At 40.8% G+C, this 22,253-nt stretch overlaps 1 protein-coding gene across 1 annotated transcript in view; it reads right to left on the minus strand.

Annotated features, from left to right (window-relative positions):
- LOC126277046 (heat shock 70 kDa protein 12A-like) overlaps positions 1–22,253 on the minus strand; it is a 218,492-nt gene that overhangs the window by 2,424 nt on the left and 193,815 nt on the right. The window contains exon 12 of the mRNA XM_049977324.1: positions 20,745–20,920. Coding sequence (XP_049833281.1) covers positions 20,745–20,920 — 176 coding nt within the window. The remainder of the gene's footprint in view (positions 1–20,744; positions 20,921–22,253) is intronic.

Raw genomic sequence — 22,253 nt, forward strand, 5'->3', positions numbered from 1 at the left:
TCAAATTGAGGCCTACATTTGATACAAGTAGACTTCTTTTAGTTCCTGTGCTAGCCTACTTCGTATCTCTAGCTATGCATTATTTTGCATTATTTTGCTTCCAAGATAGCACAACTGCTCCACTTCATCAACCACTTTCTCCTCGAGTTTTATGTTACCTTTATGGTTACTGCAATTTCTGCAACTCCACTTTCTATCTTCGGTTTACTGAGTCCATATTCTGTGCTCATTGGACTCTTCATTCCATTTAACGTGTCAGTACCAAATCTTATCATCAATAAGATGGAAGGGGAGGCATTGGAGAGAATTAGTCAGAGATGGTACATGGGTAAGCATTACACCTGCTTCAGATCCAGAGGTAAAGATAGTAGTTTTTCTCTCTTAGTGAATGAGCTTTTTCAGAAAAGTACAGTTTTTAATCACATCTAACATAAAGAGGGATATTATATATGTATATAAATGAACACATATTACAGTTGATTATACAGGGAGCTCTAAAATTGCCCTTACGAACTTCTACAACTTGTAGTGGGGACTGTGCAGAGAATATTTTGAATTGGAATTCATGTCCAGAAATGTAACATTTCTGTGCAGCAGCCATTTGAAAACATGTTTGCTAGATAGGCATGCAACAGGGTAGTCATGGTAGGCGGCTGCTTATGTCAGATCACCTTATGCCATCTGACATCTATCCAACTTCTATGACCTGGTTTGAGCCTCATTCACATGTATTTACATGTCTGCGAGCTTAGAGCAACATGGTAGAATATATGTTTGCAGAATAAAGCAACATGACCTTTCTGCATGGCAAAGCTCACACTAATGGGAAAACAGCTCATCGTCTTTATCAAGATCATTACAAACAAAATCCAGATCCATCAAATACCCTTTTCACCACAATTACACAGATGTTTTAATGTATTAAACAATGGACACTCTAGATAGGAATATCATCAATGTACGAAAGTACAGATTGCTACATTCCATAAAGAAGACACGTTAAGTTGCGGACAGGAACAATTAAATGACACTTACATAAAGCTTTTAGCAAAAGCCTTCATCAGTAAAAGAGGCACACACGCCATCCATGTACATAAGCAAACACACCTCGGGCAAACATGACTGCCGACCCCAGCATCTCGGGCCAGTGGGGGTGGGGAAGGGGAAGAAGGGGAAGAAATAGTAGTGTACGGCTTTGGAGAGAGATGAACGCTGTCTGGTGGTGTGTGCAGGGACTAGAATCCCAACAGGTGCAGCATTGTCAAGAGGGTGTGGGGCAGGGAGCGGAGGAAACAAGGAGCAAAAGAGGAGAGGAGCAGGGAAAGATGAGCAGATGCATCGGTAGAGAGTGCCAAATAAACAGGCTGAGAGATGACAATGGGGAGGAGATGAGACAACAGTGGGGGTGGAAACTGTTAGATGGAGGATGTGGGAACAGTATCTCACTGTATGTTGTGGCCAGGATAATTATGGGAGAGGAGAAGTTGTTATAAGGATGACTCACATATGCACAGTTCAGAGAAGCTGGTGGGTGAGGGAAGGATCCAGATGGCTTGGGTAGTAAAGCAGCCATTGAAATCAAGTGTGTTATGATCAGCTACATGTTGTACCACAGTGTTGTCTACTTTGTTCTTGGCCCCAGTTTGGTGATGGCCATTAATCCTGGTGGACAGCTGTTTAGTAGACATACCAATATGAAAACTGTGCAATGATTGCATCAGAGCCGGTAAATGACATGGCTGCTTTGACAGTTGGCCCAGCCCCTGATGGGGGTAGGATAAACCTGCGACAGTACAAGAAGTCCTGGGTGGGTGGATTGGGCTGGTTTTGCACCTGTGTCATCCTCAGAGATATGATCCTTGTGGTTAGAGTTTGGGATTGGGAATGACATAGAGGTGGACTAGGATGTTGTGGAGGTTGGGTGGGTAACAGAACACTGTTTTAGGAGGGGTGGGAAATATATCAGGTAGGATGTCCCTCATTTCAGGTCATGATGACTGGTAATCAAAGCCCTAGCAAAGGATTGGTTCAATTGTTCCAGTCCAGGATGGTACTGGGTAATGAAGGAGACACTCTCTGGTGTCTCAGTCCAACAATCATGATGGCTCACCACAAGACATGAATGAAGATGACAGCCACTAGGTGAGCCCCCTATAATCTGTGAGTGCTACTGTCACCACCACAGTGCAATATGCGGGGCACTCCTGCCATTCCAATGTATTGGCACTCAAGGGGCCCTATAAAGCCACCAGTGCATGGGCTCCGAGTCAGTCATGTTCCGACTGTGCTCTTATCCTCTATACCATATGCATTGTTGTTGATTCTTGAATCTTGATATGTCTCAGTCCTCAATCTGGTTTACTCTATGGACTTTTCTACTGCCATATCTGTTCATGGTTGTTGTTGTTTTCATCATTTGCCATATCCATTTATGCTTGTTGTTGTCATCCTTCACTGTCTTTCTGTGGGTTTGGGCAGCTCACCGTCAATGCCCTCGGCTGGTCGGCCTGTAGCTCCCAATCTGATTCCAGTTACTAGAATTGGTGATGAGGTAAAAGATTAATAGTGCATTATAGGTGCGGAACTTGTACAGCTCACGGAACAGCAACAGCCACTCCTGGAGCAACAATTGCAACAGCAATTCCATCAGCAGTTCCAGCAGCAAATGGGCCTTTTGTGTCAGGAAATTTAGCTACTATCTGACCGATTGCAGGTACAAAGTTCACAACCTGACCCGATTGTGGTCACCTCCCAGACAGGGTTCTGTACACCCACATTCCAATCGTTTAACAACAGGAAGGAGATTTGGGGCATGCATTTGCAGTGGCTGAAACAGCACTTTTGCCACTTTTTGGATTTCAGATGACTCTCTCCAATGGTCAATCTTCCTGTCATGGGCTTCCCCAGAGATGGTTGGCTCCCCTGGTTGCCCTCACTTTTGAGGAAATGTGTTTATTGCTGTCGACCTACAATTTACAATGGTTCCATGCAGTTTGCATCATGTCTTGAGTTCCACCAGTAATACAAGCAAGCAGGCCAGTCTTATCAATTGTGGGTGATGGATTTGCAAGGTCTGAGCCATTGTTGCAATGTAGTGGTCCAATTGCCTCCTGATCCAGATGTTCCTCTGCAGCCCTCAAGCTCTATAATCCCTCCTTGTATGACATACTGAAAATTGTGCACCCTTTCGAGATTGCACAGGCAGAAAATGACCTCTGAGCAGCTAGCCTAGCCATGTCGGCACAACCAGTGGTATCTGCCATCTTGTCCTGACTGCTTCATGAGGCAACAATGGGCAGACTGCCCTGATCAAGGGCACACTGCACCCATTGTGGCAAGGATGAACATCTCCGAACTGTCTACCATCAGCCGTAAGGTCAGAGTAACCCTATTCCTAACTTGTGTCATGGGATGGTGCATGAGCTTCAGGCCATAGTTCCCCAGGGCAATCTTTGTTCCCCCAAGTTATTTATTCATCTCATGATTGTTTGTCAGGACATTCGTTTCCAAGTTGACATTTTTGGCCTGGATGATTTCTCACTGTTTGGGTTCTCCATCATGGACAAAGTTCAAGTCTTCTCTGACAGGGTTCCCTTCCAGGAAATTGGTGACCTTTGTGCCTCTTTCACATATTTTTGAGCCAGGCTTGGGCTGTGCCACTGATTTTGAGGCACATTTTTCCATATGTCCAGATGCAGTGTCCCTGTTTTGTCATGCACGTCCTTTTCCAGTCGCCTTACGGACGACCATTAAGTTCGAACCTGATCACCTTCAGATGCTGGGGTCATATTACCAGTCAAAACTAGTGCTTGGGCCATGCCTCTGGTCATAGTCTAGAAGCCAAATATTCCCTCCTGCTTTGTGGAGATTTTAAGTCGATGATCGATGCCCAATCTCTGGTGGAACCTATCCCCTACCTCGTCAAGACCTCCTCTCATAACCTGTTGGAGGCAAATGTTTTTCTACAATAGAACTTGCTGGTGCTTACTTATAGATTCTACTTGATGAGGAATCGCAATGCATTGTTGTTATTAATATGCCTTTTGGCTTATACAAATACAAGCGTTTGTCATTTGGGACCTGCTCCAGCAATCTTCCATCGATACCTGGAACAGATAACAATGTCCATCCCAGCTTATACCAATTACTTGGATGACTTAATTGCTACTGGTGCTATGCGCAAAGACCACCTGTGTAACCTCTGTACTCTATTTACTAAGTTGCGTGATGCAGAGCTCAAGTGCAGCTTGCACAAATGCCAGTTTTTCCAGGAACAAGTGCTCTACCTGGGCCACTTGCTCATCAAAGATGGGATTTAGCCCACTCACCATAATTTTTCTGCTACTGACTCTCTCCCACATCCCCTTAACCTCTAGGACTTTGCAGGACTTTTTTTGGGTGGAAAGTAAATTATGATTCTAAGATTCTTCTGCAAGCACCACACATTTTGCATTCTCTCAACCAATTGCAGAAGAAAGCGTGTTCCGTTTCAGTGGTTGGAGGCCTGCGAGCAGGCATTCACACAGCTGAAATGCACATTATGTTCTGCACCTTGCCTTTCCCCCTTATCCCCATCATGCCCCCTTGCTTTGGCTGTGGACACTTCTCTCTGTGCCATGGCTGAAGTGCTGGCACACCATTATGATTATAGTATGGAGCAACCCATCAGCTATGTATCCAAAACAATGACACCTGCCCAGTGAAAATACTCCCAGATCAAGAAAGAAGCATTGGTGATCATCTTTACTGTGAATAAATACTATGTGTACCTATTTTGGTCTTAGTTTGCACTCATTACAGACCATAAAACACTCGTAGTACTCTTTGGGCCACACTCTTGGCTTTCCGAGTGGATGGCTTAGAGAATCCAGCATGGGGCTCTTTATCTTAGCTCCTACAACTGCACCATCAAGTACAAGCCTACTGCACAACACACAAATGTCGATACCTTCTCCTGTTTGCCCTCAGGGCCAGTGTTTGACCCTCTAGAGCTCTCCCGTTTTCACATTGACATGAAACGACAGCACACCTTGGATGGGTTTCCCATTACTGCTACTCACTTGGTGACAGATGTGCCACTAATCTATCATTGGCCATTGCACACTATGTCCTCCAAGGGTGGCCGGCTTATATTTCCAAGTTCGCTGCTCCCGAGCTCTGGGCCTGGTCTCGCCTCTCTCATTATGTGTCTGTTATCTCCAATGTGCTTCTGCTGGATGCAGGGATGGGTACCCACCTAGTTGTCGTCTCAATTACCTTATGCACTCACGTCTTGGAACCACTCCATCGCGGGTACTGGGGTACATCTCAGATGAAAGCCCTTGCCAGGCAACATGTCTCCTGGCCAGGACTGAAAAAGGATGTGGAGGCTCAGTGCACCACTGTTCTGCCTGTACTCAACATCAGGCTGCTCCACCCCAGTCTTTTGCCTCCTGGCCTACTCCCCATCCTCCTTGGGATTGCATCCATCTAGATTTTGGTGGCCGTTTCCTCAGCTCGATGTGGCTTATTGTTGTGGACGCTTATTCAAACTACCTCTCCGTGGCCAGCATGGCGTCCACCACCACTGCATTCATGCTCGATGCACTTTTACAGATTCTCACCATTGAAGGTCTCCCCCTTTCCATCATCACTGATAATGCACCCCAATTCATTTCTATAGCCTTTAAACAATTTTGTACTGCTAATGGCTTCAAACACGTGTGTAGCCCTCCATTTCACCCCTCCACCGATGAAGAAGAAGAGTGAATGGTGCACAATAAATGTTGAAGGCTGTGGGTTTATCTATTAAGATAGCAGCTCTCATGATGTTCCTGAGCACCTACAGGTCCACCCCTGTCCGTGACCACAGCCCAGCAGAACTCCATGGCTGACAGCCTCGTACCCTTCTCCATCTCCTGGCACCCCAACCCAAGGAATCCCAGACCCAACACATTGGACGATACCCTCCTGGTTCACTCATTTGGGCATGTTCCCATGGGGTAAAACCCTCATTGATGCCAGTTATGGTGGTAGCCACTCATGGGCGGTGCCTTATCATGGTTGATACCCCAAGAGGTTTGGAGTGTTGGAACACAAAGCAATTCCGTCCCCGCCTCCAGCCTATCCCTCCAGCAAAGGATTACTCTCAGTTTCTCAGTTGGCGACCATGCTCTCACACATCCCTCCTGCTCAAGAGTACTATTTGTGCTCCTATAGCTGATAGGTGCATGTATGTAGGTTGAAACATCACCACTACCTCCATCTGCTCCATGGTCATCCACCATACTGCGGTTCTCCAGTGCAGTGCCTGATGTCCTGTGTTTCTTCTCCCAGCTGGCAGCTTCCATTGGTGGGACACCACATGTTCACCACCCTAAGCATCGACCCAAGCGTTTCATGCCCTATGTGCCTATTTCAGGGGGGAGGAAGGGATATGGGGTCTTGGTCCAATAATTTGGACAGCCCACCAGAAGGTGTGGATATAAACAACAGCTGCTAGGTGGTGCCCATACAACCTGTGAGCACTGCTGTCACATCACAGCACTGTGCATGGGCCACACCTGCCGTATCAACCTAACAGCACTCTTAGGGGCCCTATAAACCTGGCAGTGAAGGGGCTCCATGTCAGTCATGTTCCAATCTGACTGTGATCTTGTGTTCTATACTGTACGCATTATTGTTGGTTCTTGAATCTCGCTACGTCTTGACTAATAACCCAGTTTACTCCATGGACTCGTCTACTGACATATCCATTCATGGTTGTTGTTGCTGTCATCATTTGCCATATCCGTTTGTGGTTGTTGTTGTCATTCATAGCTGTTTATGTGTTGGTTTTGGCAATTCACCGCTATGCCCTTGACATCGTGGGTGTATAGGGTATCACAGGGATGAGGAGGGAGATGGATTAGGGAGATGTTCTGAGAAGAGCCTAAGTCTTTAAGCAGGGATTGGATATTGTGTTGGACTTCTGGATTGGGATCAATCTGGCAGAATTTGTATGTGGAGGAGTCGGATAATTAGTGGAGGATATCTGCCAGGTAGTCACTGTGATTCATAACAACAGTGGTGGAACCTTTGTCTAGAGGTGGGGTTTTTAAGGCAGGATTTTTACCTTTTTGGTAAAAAGATATGAACAGATAACTTAATGTGTTCTTCAAAAAATTAGTAATTACTGTTTCATAAACTAATATTTACATATGTACAAACAGTAAAGAACATTCTTTATGTTTAACAGCCACAAAATAAAAGCCCACTGGTGATGCTCCTTGCTACAGTGAAACATGTTTGGGATAGAAAACAAAATGTGTTTTGCTAAAGGCAGACCCCAAACAAAAACATATGTAGGGTAGTTCTGGCAGATAGATTGGCGGCAAAGAAATGCTTCCATTGCAGGGACTGGGAGAAGGATAGTAGGTGTTTGACAAATCCAGCAAGGTTAAATTTGGGTGTGGGGCTGAAGGTGAGGCTATTGGATAGGACTGGCACTTCTGTGGAGCTGAGGGGTTTGGTGGGAACATTAACAACATAGGGTTGTGGTGGAAATGTTAACACCAGTGTTACGGGAATATTTTGACTCTGGATTTAGCGGAGAGTTGGTAGGGATTTTTTGGGGATATGGGCAAGCTGAAAAGGTCAACCATCCATGGTTTAGCTGCTGGGAGGGGTGGACGAGGAGGCACACTGTGGGTATGATAGCGATTAGATAGCAGTGGCCTGAGGTTGCAATAGGATGTCAGAAGATTGGATAACTTATGGAGGCTGTGTCTGGAGTGCTCTTCCAGGTGCTGAAGAGCAAGGAATTCAATTTCAGAGATGTAATGTGTGGAGTAGAGATTGCAGAGTAATAGTATCTTGCAGAGGGAACAGAGGTGGTTCTGGGATGCCTGTACCATGCAGATGCGGTTTTGCAGTACCAGGTATGTGAGGGTGAGGGTGAGACCATTTCGGGTGATTCCATGGTATGGGCAGCATTTGAGAGACAGGAAGTAAGATTTGGTTTTAGTCAGGGAGTGAATACTTTTCTGATCTGGTGGAGAAAGATGGAGCAAGAGTCAATTGTGGCCGGAATTGTGTAAAGGAAATGTGAATAACACAGAAATGACCAAGTAGGTGTCAATGGATGTGAGAGGAGCTGGATAAGCGAAAAGAAGCGTAAAAATGTACAAAAATATGTGAAGACAGGTACAGATGCACAAAATACGCACAAATGCATAAAAATTCGCACAGATATGTAAAAATATGCAAAAATGCATGAATCCACGTAAAAAAAATGCACAAATATGCAAAAACACATTTGATCACCTATCATCATGCCCAGAAACGAGTGACATCCTACACAAGATTTCCATTTCCCACACTCCTAAAGTGAAGTTCCACTGCTCACCCAATCTCTACAACATCCTAGTCAATCATTATCCCACTCTCATTCCCAGCCCCTTGCCACAAGGATATGATCCTCGTGAGATGGGGCTGCGACCCAGCTGCAAAACCTTCCCAACTCACCCACCCAGCAGTTCCTATTCCAGTCCTGTCACAGGTATATCCTACCCCACCAGGGGTCAGGCCAATTGTCAAACCAGCCATGTCATTTCCTAGCTCTGCTGCAATCATTGCACACCTTTTTATATTGGTATGATGACCAACCATTTGTCCAACAGGATGAATGGCCACAGCCAAACTGTGGCCAAGAGCAAAGTAGACCAACCTGTGGCACAACATGCAGCTGAACATAATACACTTGATTTTAATGGCTGCTTCACTACCTGAGTAATCCGAATCCTTCCCTCCACCATCAGTTTTTCTGAACTGTGCATAGGTGAGTTATCTTTACAACACATTCTCCACTTTCATAATTATTCCGGCTTCAACCTACAGTAACATACTTTCCCACACCCTACACCCAATGGTTTCCACCCCCTCTGTCCTATCATCTCCTCCCCATTCTCATCTCCCACCCTGTTTATTTTCTGCCCTCTGCCAATGCATCCACCTGGCTTTCCCCACTCTTCTGGTTTTTGCTCCTTTTTTTGCCAACTTCCTGTCCCACAACCCCTGATGCTGTGCCTGTCAGGATCCTGTTCCAAGCACACTCTACCAGACAGTTTTCGTCTCTCTCCCCACCCATACACTACTATCCCTTCCCCTTCTTCACCCCCTTTAAATTGCTGTGTGTATCCCATGTGATATTTGCATTCCGGTCTGACATGCTGGGGTTAGCTGTCGTGTGTGCATGAGGCGTGCTTGCTTGTATATATGGATGGTGTGTGTCTATCTCTTTCACTGATGAAGACTGTGTCTTTTAATTGTGCCTGTTGGCAACTTGTATCTTCTTTGCAGTTAGTAGCAATCTGTCTTTTCCCACATTGTTTTAACCTGTTACTTATTTACTACTGAATGTATTCTCAATGCATTTTGCAGACACTATCCATAAATAATAGTGAAAGTATCTGACAAATTATATCATTCTATGGCACATAGCTTAGGAGAAATGGTGCCATAGACATTGAGATGCATGAAAAACCAGCTTGTGAATTTAGAAACTGCTCATATATCTTGATGCCACAGTGTGGCCTCAGTTGCCTAAGACAACTCACACATGTGTGTGTGAGTTGCATTTGCGTGAGTGTGTATGTGTGTGTTTGCTGTCCAATTCTGACAAAGGCCTTACTGGCCAAAAGCTATATTTGTGACAATCTTTTTGTTGTGCCTATCTACGACTCAGTATCTCCACTATAAACTGATATAAATTTCATACTAGAGCAACATTCCAGCACATGTCAGACAGAAATCTTTTTCATAAACGAGCTGTGTTGCGGCTTGCGTTGGTGCCGTTGTTAGGTTGGCATTGTGTAATAGGGATAATGGCATCTTGTTTTCTTCTTGTGTTTACTGGTGCCACTATGTTTGTTAGCGTTGTCTGTCTGCAAGTGGCAGCAGCAGCGGTTATCAATATCTAGTACTGTGGTACTATCTTTGTAAGGACATCTAGTGTTTTCCAGGTTGGGTGTGTCATTCGTTTGGTTGGGACAGAGCAGCAGTGAGGTCCGGCAGCACGAGGACATGCCAGGACCGCTGGCGGCATGCAGGAACTGGCGGATCGAGGGGCTGTAGTTGCAAGGGCTACAACCTCATTGTCCACCGGACCCAGGACGTTTGAGTTGAGTGAACATTTTACCAGCAGTGAAACCTTTACTATTTTGAGATCATCCCATTTGTTCGCACGTTGATGCTCTCAGGGTTGCTGAGACGAAGAGCAACAAGTGGAGTGATTGGAGTTGGCAAAATTAATTAGCCATCCTCTTCTTATTATTATTAACCATTGAATTCCTTGTGTTTATTTTCTCTTAGTGGCCACTAATGCCCCAGTTACCTGCTCTGGAGGTAAACATATTTTCACGGCAGTGTACCTTTCCTCACCTTCCTGCTGCTGTCCAGTAAGGCATGTAGTTTGTCAGCCTCCTTGATTGTGGTTCAGACATTATGTTCTTTTGGACTACCTTGGTCATAGTGGTTACTTCTGCTTGTGGATGTTGTAAACACAAGATCCTGAAGACGCAAATGTTAGGTAGAATTTGCAAGAGTGCTAGTCTGCATTTTAACTGTCACTAGTTTGAGTTGCCATCTGGTTAAGTGAATACAACTCTTGGCTGCCTGTCTCATCCGTTATGAAGTTGAGCAACTTTCACAGGCTGATCCTTGGAGCACTGTCTGAGGCCCACTTCTCTCTTGGTTTGATCAGATTGTGATGATTGTATTTTTTTAAAAAATATTTTAGTATGTCTTGGAGAAGTTTAACTGTTTTTAAGAATTTGCTATCCATGCCTTCAGCCTTTAAATTGTTTTTTGAGTTATTACTATTAGGGCCTTCAGCTGACAAATAATTTGAATTTCTGGTTACTAATGCCTTCAGCCATAAATGCTATTTGTCTAAAGAATTTTCAATTAGTTATTGTCTCGTAATAGTGAAATTATGATTATCGTGTTTTTTAGAAAAATATTTTGGGATCTCTTGTAGAAGTTAACTCTTCTTAACAATTTACTATCCAGGTCTTCAACCATTAAATTGTTTTTTGAATTATTGCTATTGGGGCCTTCAGCTGACAATAATTTGAATTTCTGGTCAATAAGGCCTTAAGATGTGAATGCAATTTGTCTTAAGAATTTTTAATTAGGTATTTTCTCTTAATAGTGAAATTTGATGACTGTTTTTTTTTTTTAAATATTTCAGTATCTCTTGGAGAAGTTGAACTGTTTTTAAGAATTTGCTATCCATGCCTTCAGCCGTTAAATTGTTTTTTGAGCTATTACTATTGGGGCCTTCAGCCAAGAAATAATTTGAATTTCTGGTCAATAAGGCCTTCAGCCGTGAGTGCAACTTGCTTAAGAATTTTTTTATTAGACATTGTGTCTTAACAGTCAACTCTGTTAGTAGTTCCTTATTGTCAACCTCATTTGCAATTGGTTCCAAATAAAGTGTACATGGGAAAGCCTTTCCCTAAGGGCCATATCTCAATAAGTGTACTGTAGTTTTCCTCAGTAAACCAAAGTTCACTACTTGTGTAACTAAATATTCATGATCACTCCTGACCATATATCCATGTATTACTAGTTCAAATAATAGGAAATACTAGATGGAATAAGAGCAATATAAGGTATGATAGACTGCTACTCACTACATAGAGGTGGCCTTGAGTGGCACCATGCAGAGAGAAGATTGCTAAATATTATCGGACTCAGTCCTTCATCAGATGTAGGGGGCAAAAAAAAAAAAAAAAAAAAAAAAAAAAAAAAAAAAAAAAAAAAAAAAAAAAAAAAAAAAAAACTGCAGAAGGCAGAAATCTTGGCTGCAGTGGATAGTTTGAGTACAGAAAAACTGTGGGGTGGGAATGGAGAGAAACAGCTGGGTAGGTATGGGGAAGATGCGGTGATGTTGCTTGTAGGACGTACAGGGATGTGGCTGGCTCAGGATAGTTTACTGCTTGGTACAGTGTCAGAAAGCTCTGGCACCTGGAGATGACAGTAGCCTTGTGTGAGTATGAGTTACACACATGTGAATGTGTGAGTGTTTTGTCTACAACTGATGAAGGACTTAATCTGATAGTTGATAATATCTACTGTTGCAATTCAGTATGCCTGTCTGTTAATCAATACCTTCTCTGTGTGGTGGGTAGCACTATATCATATTTTATATGTTATTAAACAATGAAAAATCCTGGATGGAATGTAACAGTATTATGGGAAGGGAATCTCCTACTCACCATATAGCGGAGATGCTGGTAGCAGATAGGCACAACGAAAAGACTCTCACAATTGAAGCTTTCGGCCATGCAATGTGTGTTATTATTAGTTCAGGGTATGACTATCTGATCAAAATTATCCAGACACCTGTTATTGGAAATTAATATGGAATCCTGAACTCTGCTGAGCACACTTTTAATAAGGTGTCTGATTGTCTGTGGAGGAATGACAGCATATTCTTCCATATGATTCAAAACCAGAGAAGGCAGGGATGTTGGAAACTGATGACGGAGATGAAGTCAATGCCGTAAATCAACCCAAAGGTGTTCCACTGGGTACAGGTCAGGACAATGGACAGACCAGTCCATTTCAGAAATGTTATTGTCCATAACTTGTTGCCTCACAGCTGCTGCTTTATGACAGGGTGCATTATCAGGCTGATACAGTCATCATCTCTAAACTGTTCTTGTACTGTATAGGGTACAAAATGCTGTAAAGTACCTTCATATTATCCCACATTTGATGTTTTATTAAGTGCAATCAGGGGATTACACCTTAACTATGAAAAACACCCCCACACTATAACACGACCTCCTTTGTACCTCACTCTTGGTGCTACACATGGTGGCAGGGACATTCTCTAGCCATTCACCAAGCCCAAACCCTTTGGTAGCACTGCCCCTGCATACAGTGTGCTTCATCACTCCAAATCACTTGCTTCATTTTACCCATTGTATGGTGATATTCCTCTTTACACCACCTAAGGGTCATTTAGTATTGTTTACAGAAATGTGTACCTTATGAGTAGCTGCTTGACCATAGTACATCATTCCTTTTAACTTCCTACACACAGTCAATGTGCCAGCTGGATTATGGTAACATTGTGGAAATCATGAGTGATTCCTTCCACTGATTTCATGTGATTTTTTACAACCACCCTCCACAATGCTTCCTGTGCATCCAGTACATAAGGTCTGCCTCGTTTTGGTTTAGCTGTGGTTGTTGCTTCATATTTCCATATCACAGTCACATAACCAACAGTCAACTTTGGCAATTTCAGAAGAGTCCATTACTCAAGGAACAGCCAGTGACTAGTCCATGTTTGAAGTCATTGAGTTCTTCTCGTGACCCATTCTGTTGCTGCTACTTTTCTAGAGACTAAACAATATTCCTTGCCTCCTTTTATACTGCTGGCTCCACTTCTCATGACATCTAGTGGTCAATTATGCATTAGATAGGGATTTCTAAATTATTTTCACCAGACAGTGTAAGCCCAGTTTGACTGAATGCTAATCCTGTAGTTTTCACTAGAAAACTTGTTTTTTCCCCCGATAATCACGTGTGAACTTTAAACTTCCTACATTTAAAGGCAGTATAACTGCCAATGTCTGATACATTATGGTGTAATATACATCACCAACAGTAGTGACCATCATCATACTTTCTTGATACACATGCACAGTTTTTATGTGAGTATACTGCATCAAATTCAGATAAAATTCCAAGCTTTTGATGACATCCTCCATCATCATCATCATCATCATCAGGGACTAAAACTTAGGATCATGAACTGGCGAGGTATCCTATTTTATATCCACAGCACATTCAAGGGTGGTGTCCACTACGTCTGTAGATTTTGCTTGCGGTCTCTGTCTAGCATTGCTCGCAGCACCATCCATCACATTAGATGGTGAACTGTGAAAAGTGTTCCTCTGTGTTTTTTGCTTGTCATGTGCATGCGTACATGCATTTGTAAGTGCACAGATGGTGTTTTCTATTGAAGCTGTTGTCACAAAGTCTAAGTTCAACTGTGATGAGAGAAGATGTTGAAATTAAACTTTGTGAAAACTTAAATAGAGACATCAGCTATGCACTTAGCAATGCACAGAAGCATGCACATGACAAGAAAAAAACACAGAGGAATACTTCTCACATTTCACTGCCCAACATGATGGATAGTGCTGCAAGCAATGCTAGATAGAGAGTGCTATCAAAATCTATGGACGTAAAGAGCACCATCGTTGGAAGCACAATCACGACATAATCCAACCCCTCAAGGTGTCATCCTGTGGGTATAAACAAGGGAAACTTGCCAGTTCGAGACAGTCAGTATTAGTCCCTGATGAAGATAACAGTGCGCATAATCAAAAGCTTGGAATGTTATCTGAATTTGACACAACAAGTGAACTGAGAAACTTTTATGCAAGGACGCTGCCTTGAAAAACTTCATAGCCATCATGTGTGAATCATTTCCAATAACATCAGGCATCTCTTCCAGTTTAAGTTCCTTACAAAAATGATTGTGAATGATACATGTGAAATGACTGAGCTGATAAACTCATCTGAACCAAAATAAATTAACATTGGAGAGGCAGTAATAATTTTTGCTACACACTTTATTTTTCTTTTATACATGGAGTAGGATGGGCAGGAGACATGTATGTTTGCTACATATATTTTTGCTTTAATACATACATGCCATTAGGAGACACTTCCTATTTTTTATTGTGTCTGTCACAGCAGTATGAGATTATGGTTGCGAACAGAGAATTTTCATCACTCAGTATAAATGGCAACATATACAATTAAAATATAGCAAACTACTACCATATCACTCTGAATAAATGCTATGAAATAATGAAAATTAACTTTTGGTTGGTCAGCCAATGCGGAGAAGCAAAGCAGAACATCTTCAATTTTTAGTATTAATTAATTTTTGTTTGCTTGTGACTTCATTGTAGAAGTTGGTGGAATATGTACCGATACGTTTAAATCAAGTTTGGCAACTTTAATTAAACCCACATACACTTGTACTTGGAATGATGCTTTCAACAGCTTTTTTTTAAAATAAAGTAATTTGTGCTAAGATTAACATCCCCAAGTCTAAGCTCATTAATTTTGGAAACAAACTGAATATTGACTAAATGAAAACCAGAAAGAAATAAAGCACCAAACACTTAAACAAAATTCCTTGTGCAAGTTGCTAAACAGCTTATTGTTTTGAGTGTGCTTCAGTAAATAACACAATAGTCAATATAATGCACTGCTTTTGAGTTATTTAGCAGTGAAATTAGCCAATCACATCAATGTGCACACAAGTTCAAGAAACAGCCTGCCAGAGGTGATGTTGCCAAATGTGTTCTTAATTTGGCTTCCTCAAACTGAACAAACATGACTTTTGCTCACCTATCTTAAATTTAATGTATTGTTTCCAAAAAGGCACATTTTAACTGGTAATAAGCATTCCAATAAGTTGTAACTCATGGACCCAAAGATGTCTGTGCATTTCTGCTTTTCTTAACAGTTATTTCTCTGCACAACCTGCCCTGCAATGATCTTACAAGCTTTCCAGGCTGTTTCTGATCATCTTTATTTATAACTTGAACTGCATAATAGACTGGTTCCTATTTTCTTTCCCAAATTCAATTAAACATTTAGATTCAGCTGAGAAATGGATTTAGTTTTAAAGTGATAACACACGTAACAATATATGATCAAATTATGTGTCTTGCAACTGGGTTTTCACACAGGATTGCTCATGCTAGTGATTAGCCTTACAAGGTGAGAAAGTTATCAGTGGTGTGTGATGTTCTGAATTCTAACATAGCACATGTCAGTACAAGTCAGTATTCCAGCATTCATCATCTTAATTTCTAACTGCTGTCAACCTCAGTGATTTAACAGATGGCATTATGATGCTGAAATCATGTTGTATGTGTCAATTGAGGAATAAATAATGTAATGGGTGTGTTTAAATATTAACACCTTTGTGATAGGCTTTCACAAAATTTGCTATTTTCATATGTAACTCATACCACAGTTTATGAGGCAACTGCATGTCTGAATGGCCACCACTGAAAGACAAACATAGCAATGTTCCTCTGGCACAACTGAGCACCATATAGTGCCTATCTTCCTTCTCCATTTACTGCACTCCATTAAGGCTGAACCTTCTCTTAGCAGTGAAAAGTTAGAGGACTACCTGTTTTTTAAATACGTAATTTAAAGTGCAAAGAAGGCATTTCAACAAAATTGTTTTTCCCTTTACAGAATTTGTACCTCACAAAAAGTATTCTTGGATTCATGATTAAAGAGGGAAACTTTGAGGGAAGGAAGTTGTGGTAATTCAACTGATACATCTACTATTTAAGAAGAAAAGGATACACAAACTGGTATTCCTTCAAAATATAATAATAAAGAAGACGTGCAAAAAAATACAAAAAAAATCTGATGAAAGCTATTTGAAATCTGGATTCATGTGTACTGGCAAGTCAGATGCTCTTGTTGCTCTGTGTGTTTTGTGTCAAACTAAAGTTGTGAACAGTTCTATGATCCTAGCCAAACTTCAAGGGCACTAAGAAACAAATTGTGCTGATCACAAGGGAAAAAGATATTCACTTTTTAAAAACATAATGCGACTCAACAGAAAAGTCTAAACATCAAACAATTACTTTTTCAAAAACCTAAGATGTGACCAAAGTATCTTACTGTGTAAGTTACAGTACTGCACCTAATGAAGAAGCTCCTTCAATTGGAGAAAACCTTATTAAGGTAAATGTAGAAGACATATTACCATTGGTTATTAATGAGAGGAAGGGAAAAAAAAGCATGGTACATTTATATAACAATACTGTTTCACGATGCATCAAAAATCTTTTGGCTGCTATAGTGAAGGAGTTGATTTACTAACTTCGGCTTTGCAGTGAGTTTGTACAGCAAACAAATGAATCCACAGAAGTTGCAGGACTAGCTCTACCACTAGTATTTGTACACTACACATCGGATAAAAGTATTGTGGAAGATTTATTCATGAGTGCATATTTATATGGAAAAACAACAAGAGAAGATATATTGAACTATGTTAATGATTAATAAAAGAAGTGTTCTGATATTTGCTCAGATGGTGCTACAACCATGATCCAAAAAACCAAGAGAGCTGTATCACTTATACTGCAGGTAGCTACAAGAGCTGCCAGCAGCCATTGTTCTTTGCATGAGCAAACTCTAGTATCAAAAAAATGACCACTGATTTAAATTATGTTACGGATGAAGTGGTCAAAATGATACAAGGTGGAATCCAAAATTTTTGGGACTTGTGCTGCCATCTGGAAAGTAGGAGTAGTAGATCTTTGCACTGCCAGGTGGCGAGAGCTACATATCTAATGAGTCAGTGTGTAGAGTGACGTTCAGCTGGGAGGACATGTTGCATGTCCACCGTCATTTGCATAATACTCTGTGTTTGGTGTGTGGTGATTTATGATGGAAGGCACAGCATGTTGAAGTGGGCACGGACCTTCATCAGACCACATCTGATGTTCCAACCTTCTGGTCACGGGTTATCACCAGTGACGAGAGCTGGATTTATGGTTATGATCCAGAGACAAAGCAACAATCATCACAGTAGAAGAGCCCGGGCTCTTGAAGACCCAATAATGTGAGACAGGTGAAGAGCAAAGTGAAGAGCATGCTCATCATTTTCTTAGATACCAAGGGAACTGTGCACAAAGAATTCGTGCCACCCAACCAAACAGTGAATTCCACATACTGCTGTGACATTTTGCGACAACTCTGTGAAAATGTATGGCGACGACGGCCCAAACTTTGGTGTCAAGAGAACTGGCTGCTGCATCACGACAATGTGCCCTGTCACATGTCCTTGCTCACCAGGATCTTTTTGGTAAAAAACAGCATGGCAGTTGTACCCCGCTCACGATACTCACCAGGGCACCTTGTGACTTCGCACTATTCCCAAAACTGAAACTCATTGAAAGACCAGTGGTTCGACACTCTAGTGGGGATTCAAAAAGCTTTGCTGGTGGTGATAAACACCATCAAAGAACGGTACTTCCAGAAAACGTTTGTCCAGTGGGAGAAGTACTGGGACCAGTGTGTATGTGCAGATGGGAACTACTTCGAGGGTGATGGTGACCATTAGTCGAAAGGTAAGGTTTTCAACAGATGGCAGCACCAGTCCCAAAAATTTTTGATAGTATCTCGTAAATTATGTAAAATCTCAACCACTGCAGGGTAGATTGTTTAAAATTTTGTGCGATGAAATGGGAAGTGAACACAAAACACTTTTAGTACATACAGAAGTGCAATGGCTATCCAAAGGAAAACTACTAGTGAGACCTTATGGGCTTTGTACTGTGTTATTTACATTCTTTAATATGCAAAATAACTAAGTATAATATTTTATTGAAGTTTTAATAAATCCTCTGTGGTTGATAAAACTCACATATCTGGCATAGTTATTATGGAAAATGGATTTTGAACCTAGGAATTATTCTGATCAATCTTCAGAAAAAATTACAAACAAATTTTTTCCAAGTCATGTAAATGCTCTTGATGTATTTTAAAATTTTCGCATAAATCAGGAAATCAATTTTCTGAAGAAAGCCAAAATTTCAATTTTCTCTCAAAAGATTCAGTTTTTTCTCTTGTATAAAGAATTGTAACACTCTTTCCCTGTAAGGACAAGTTAAAGTTTATGTGAAAATTTTAATACACATGTAGAGCATTTACATGACTTGGAAAAAATTCTTTTGCAATATTTTCCGAAGATTAATCAGGATAATTCCTTGGTTCAAAATCCATTTTCCATAATAACTATGCCAGTAGGATTAAGTACAAGAGATTATCAAAAATAATTGACTTAGTAGGTGACTCTGATTTATAGCAAAAGCACAGAGATCAGCCATAATGTAATTTCTGGGTGAATTTATCAGACGAATAACTAAGTTTATCAAAACAATCTATTATTGTTTTATTCTGTTTATCACTAAATATTTATGTGAAGCAGTATTTTCTTATTTTGCTCCAATAAAAACAAAGTTCAGGAACAGGCCTGACACTGCACGATGTATTAGAATTCAACTTTCTACTATTGTACATGATATCAAGAATATTTGCAATTTAAGGACCCATAATCACCAGAGCCATCATGGTCTCACTGCTATTATTTACGATTTAAAACTGAAATAATCACTTACTAAAACATTTTTCGCATTTTAAAAAAATGTTATTTATTTCATTAACCCTCAAAATAAACAAGGTGTTTTTTGAAGTACCATGTTTCAAAGTGTTCCGTCAGAGGCTAAGTTTGGGAACCTCTGTGCTTTGGTGAGTGGTTGTCTTTCCCTTATTTTATATACTATATACATGTGCACTTCGCCAGCTTCAGTCCAGAGATAAACACAGTTCTTATCTCAAGACTACAGTTGGCACAGTGCTTACCAATGAACCATCTCTGACCTCTCTCTTACATCTCTCACTTCTTCTTGTCCTCACTGCAGGTGGATCTCCTTCTTTCAGGGGTCCAATTGACCTGCCTTTCCTTTTTAACCTTCCCCATCCTATCCCTCTCTTCTCCCCAATGAAAGAACTATCAGTTCCAAGAACTAGGTAGTATGATCCTTTGACTTTTTTATGTCTTATTAGCAAAACTACACATTGTGCATCCTGAAGGTAAGTAGTGGACATGAAGTCTGTCTCATAATTCTCACAAAGGCAATTCACAGATAGGCAACATCCCGCAGACTTAGTCCACAAATAGATTTCTCATGCCATATACCTCCACACCCCCAAACAGCCCACCACCCCCAAGAACCAGGTACAAAGAGGTACCCCTTCATCACTGAGTACCACCCAGACTGAAACAACATCCTTTGTCAGGGCTTTGATGTACCATTATCATGCCCTGAAATGGAGGACATTCTGCCAAAGGTCCTTCCCATCCCCCCTAAAGTGGTGTTCCATTGTCCAACTTCCACAACATTCTAGTCCACTTCTATGTCATTCCCAATCTCAACCTGTTGCAAGAGGGATCATATCCCTGTGGAAGATCCAGGTGCAAGACCTGTCCAATCCACCAACCAGCACTTCCTTTTCTAGTCCTGGAATCATTGCACAACTCTTATGACTACCAACTAGTTGTTTAGAGGATGAATGGTCACCACCAAGCTGTGACCAAGAGGAAAGTGGACCATGCTGTGGAAGAACCTACAGCTGAATATAACATGTTCAGTTTCAATGGCTGCTTCATAACCAGGCCCATCTGGATCCTCACCTCTGCCACCGTCTTTTAAATATACTCTGTGGATAGGAGTCATCCTTACAAGTGCTGCCACAATCTAATACCTACACACTCTACCAGACAGCACTCTTCTCTCTCCCCTATTATACCCTGCTGTCCCCCTCTGTTCTCTGCCCCACTTCAGATTACTGCTTTCCTTCAAGGCATTGCTGCATTTTGGCCTGAGTGGTGAGAGATAGTGACATGTGTGCATGTTGTGTGCTAGCTTGTGTGAACATGTATGCGTTTTCTTTTCTGAAAAAGGCTTTGGCTAAAAGCTAAATGTTTAACAGTCTTTTCAGTGTGCCTATCTGCAACTCAATATGTCATTATTTTTGCATTTTCATAATATTGCTTTTAATTTATGAAATGCATAAATTATATTGGCTTGGAAAGGCAGAGATTATTCTTTTTATCTTTACTATTAAATAGTACTAACAAAATGATTTACCTTTGCATCTTCTGAATCTACACAATAAATATTAATTACTGCTGAAGACTGGTCAGATTTAGCAGGAGTATAGCGTCGAACAACTGCTTCTCCAACATTGAGGGGCTGCTCTGCTTCAACAAACTTGTCCAGTACATCAGCACACCAACGGACACCATCCTTCTCAATGAGTTTTTCTATCAGAAAAAGCAGTTATATTTAAGCAAATGAAAATCACAGCTGTATTTATTACTAAATAAAGAACAGACATATTACAAATGTTGCAAAATTGTCATTAATGATCATATTCTGTAGAGACCAAGCACAAAATAATATGCTACAACAATTTTTGAACAAAATAAAAGCATACATGGGTTTGTAATGAGATTAAAAAGTGTACCACTCACAATATAGACTAATTTTCTGGAAACAATTCAATAATGAACACAGGAAAAACAATTACAATATACTTACACACACTGCAAAATAAATGCTCACTAACGCCAGATATACAGTTATTTACCAGAACCCTTGAAAATGTAAGCTCTACAAAAATTTTTGGAATATGGATCCACAAAGATCTAAGATGGATCCAACATGCAAAATAAATTACAAGTAAATTTAATACCATATTATACACTATCAAAATTCTTTCTGGTTGCACATCAAAAGAGACACTAAAAAATGTATACTTCACCCAGGTGGAATCGTTATTGCAATATGGCACAATCTTTAGGGGAAATGCACCTGCCAGCAAAAGTTGTTTTATTTGCCAAAAGAGAATTGTAAGAACCATAGAAAATGCTGCTGCAATAAGATAATGCAAGTCATTACTTAAGAAACATCACATCATTTCATTAGCATGTCTATATATCTTACAAGTAATAATACTTGCTAGGAAAATCTTAGAAAATAGCAACAGTCTTGTATCAATTAACCAGAGTATCCATCTGTATAAGACAAGGAGAAAGCAGAATATACATGTTCAACATGCATACACAAGACTAAAACAGAATGGACCACGGCAAACAGGAAACAGACTGTACAATAAGCTGCCTAATAACATTAAAACAATAAAAGACACTTCAAAATTTAAAACTGCTGTCCATAAATATTTATTGCAAAAGTGTTGTTATAGTATAGATGAATATCCTGAAACATAAAAATTTGTTCTGTTAATGTTCTGTACTTTGTATATAAACTAGAACATCTTAACACGGAAGTTCGTCACATTTTCTGTTTTACTTCAGTAATGGATATAGTACTTTTGAATTTCCATTGTTATTTGCTTATATGTTTCTTTCCCTTTATAATGTGAACTTATTTAGAAATAGTGTGTAATTCTGAATTTTTCACAAAATATGCACCTATACACTTTTCTTTTCTTGGCATTACACATGTATTATGTGAACACTTGTATCATTATAAGATCACTGCCTTAATCATTTTAACCATGTATCATCTCATCTCCATTTTTGACTTGTCCTATATCATCATGTGCTTCTCTGCACACAATGTGTGATCTACAGG

Source organism: Schistocerca gregaria, chromosome 1 (genome assembly GCF_023897955.1).
Source record: "Schistocerca gregaria isolate iqSchGreg1 chromosome 1, iqSchGreg1.2, whole genome shotgun sequence".
Taxonomy (NCBI): domain Eukaryota; kingdom Metazoa; phylum Arthropoda; class Insecta; order Orthoptera; family Acrididae; genus Schistocerca; species Schistocerca gregaria.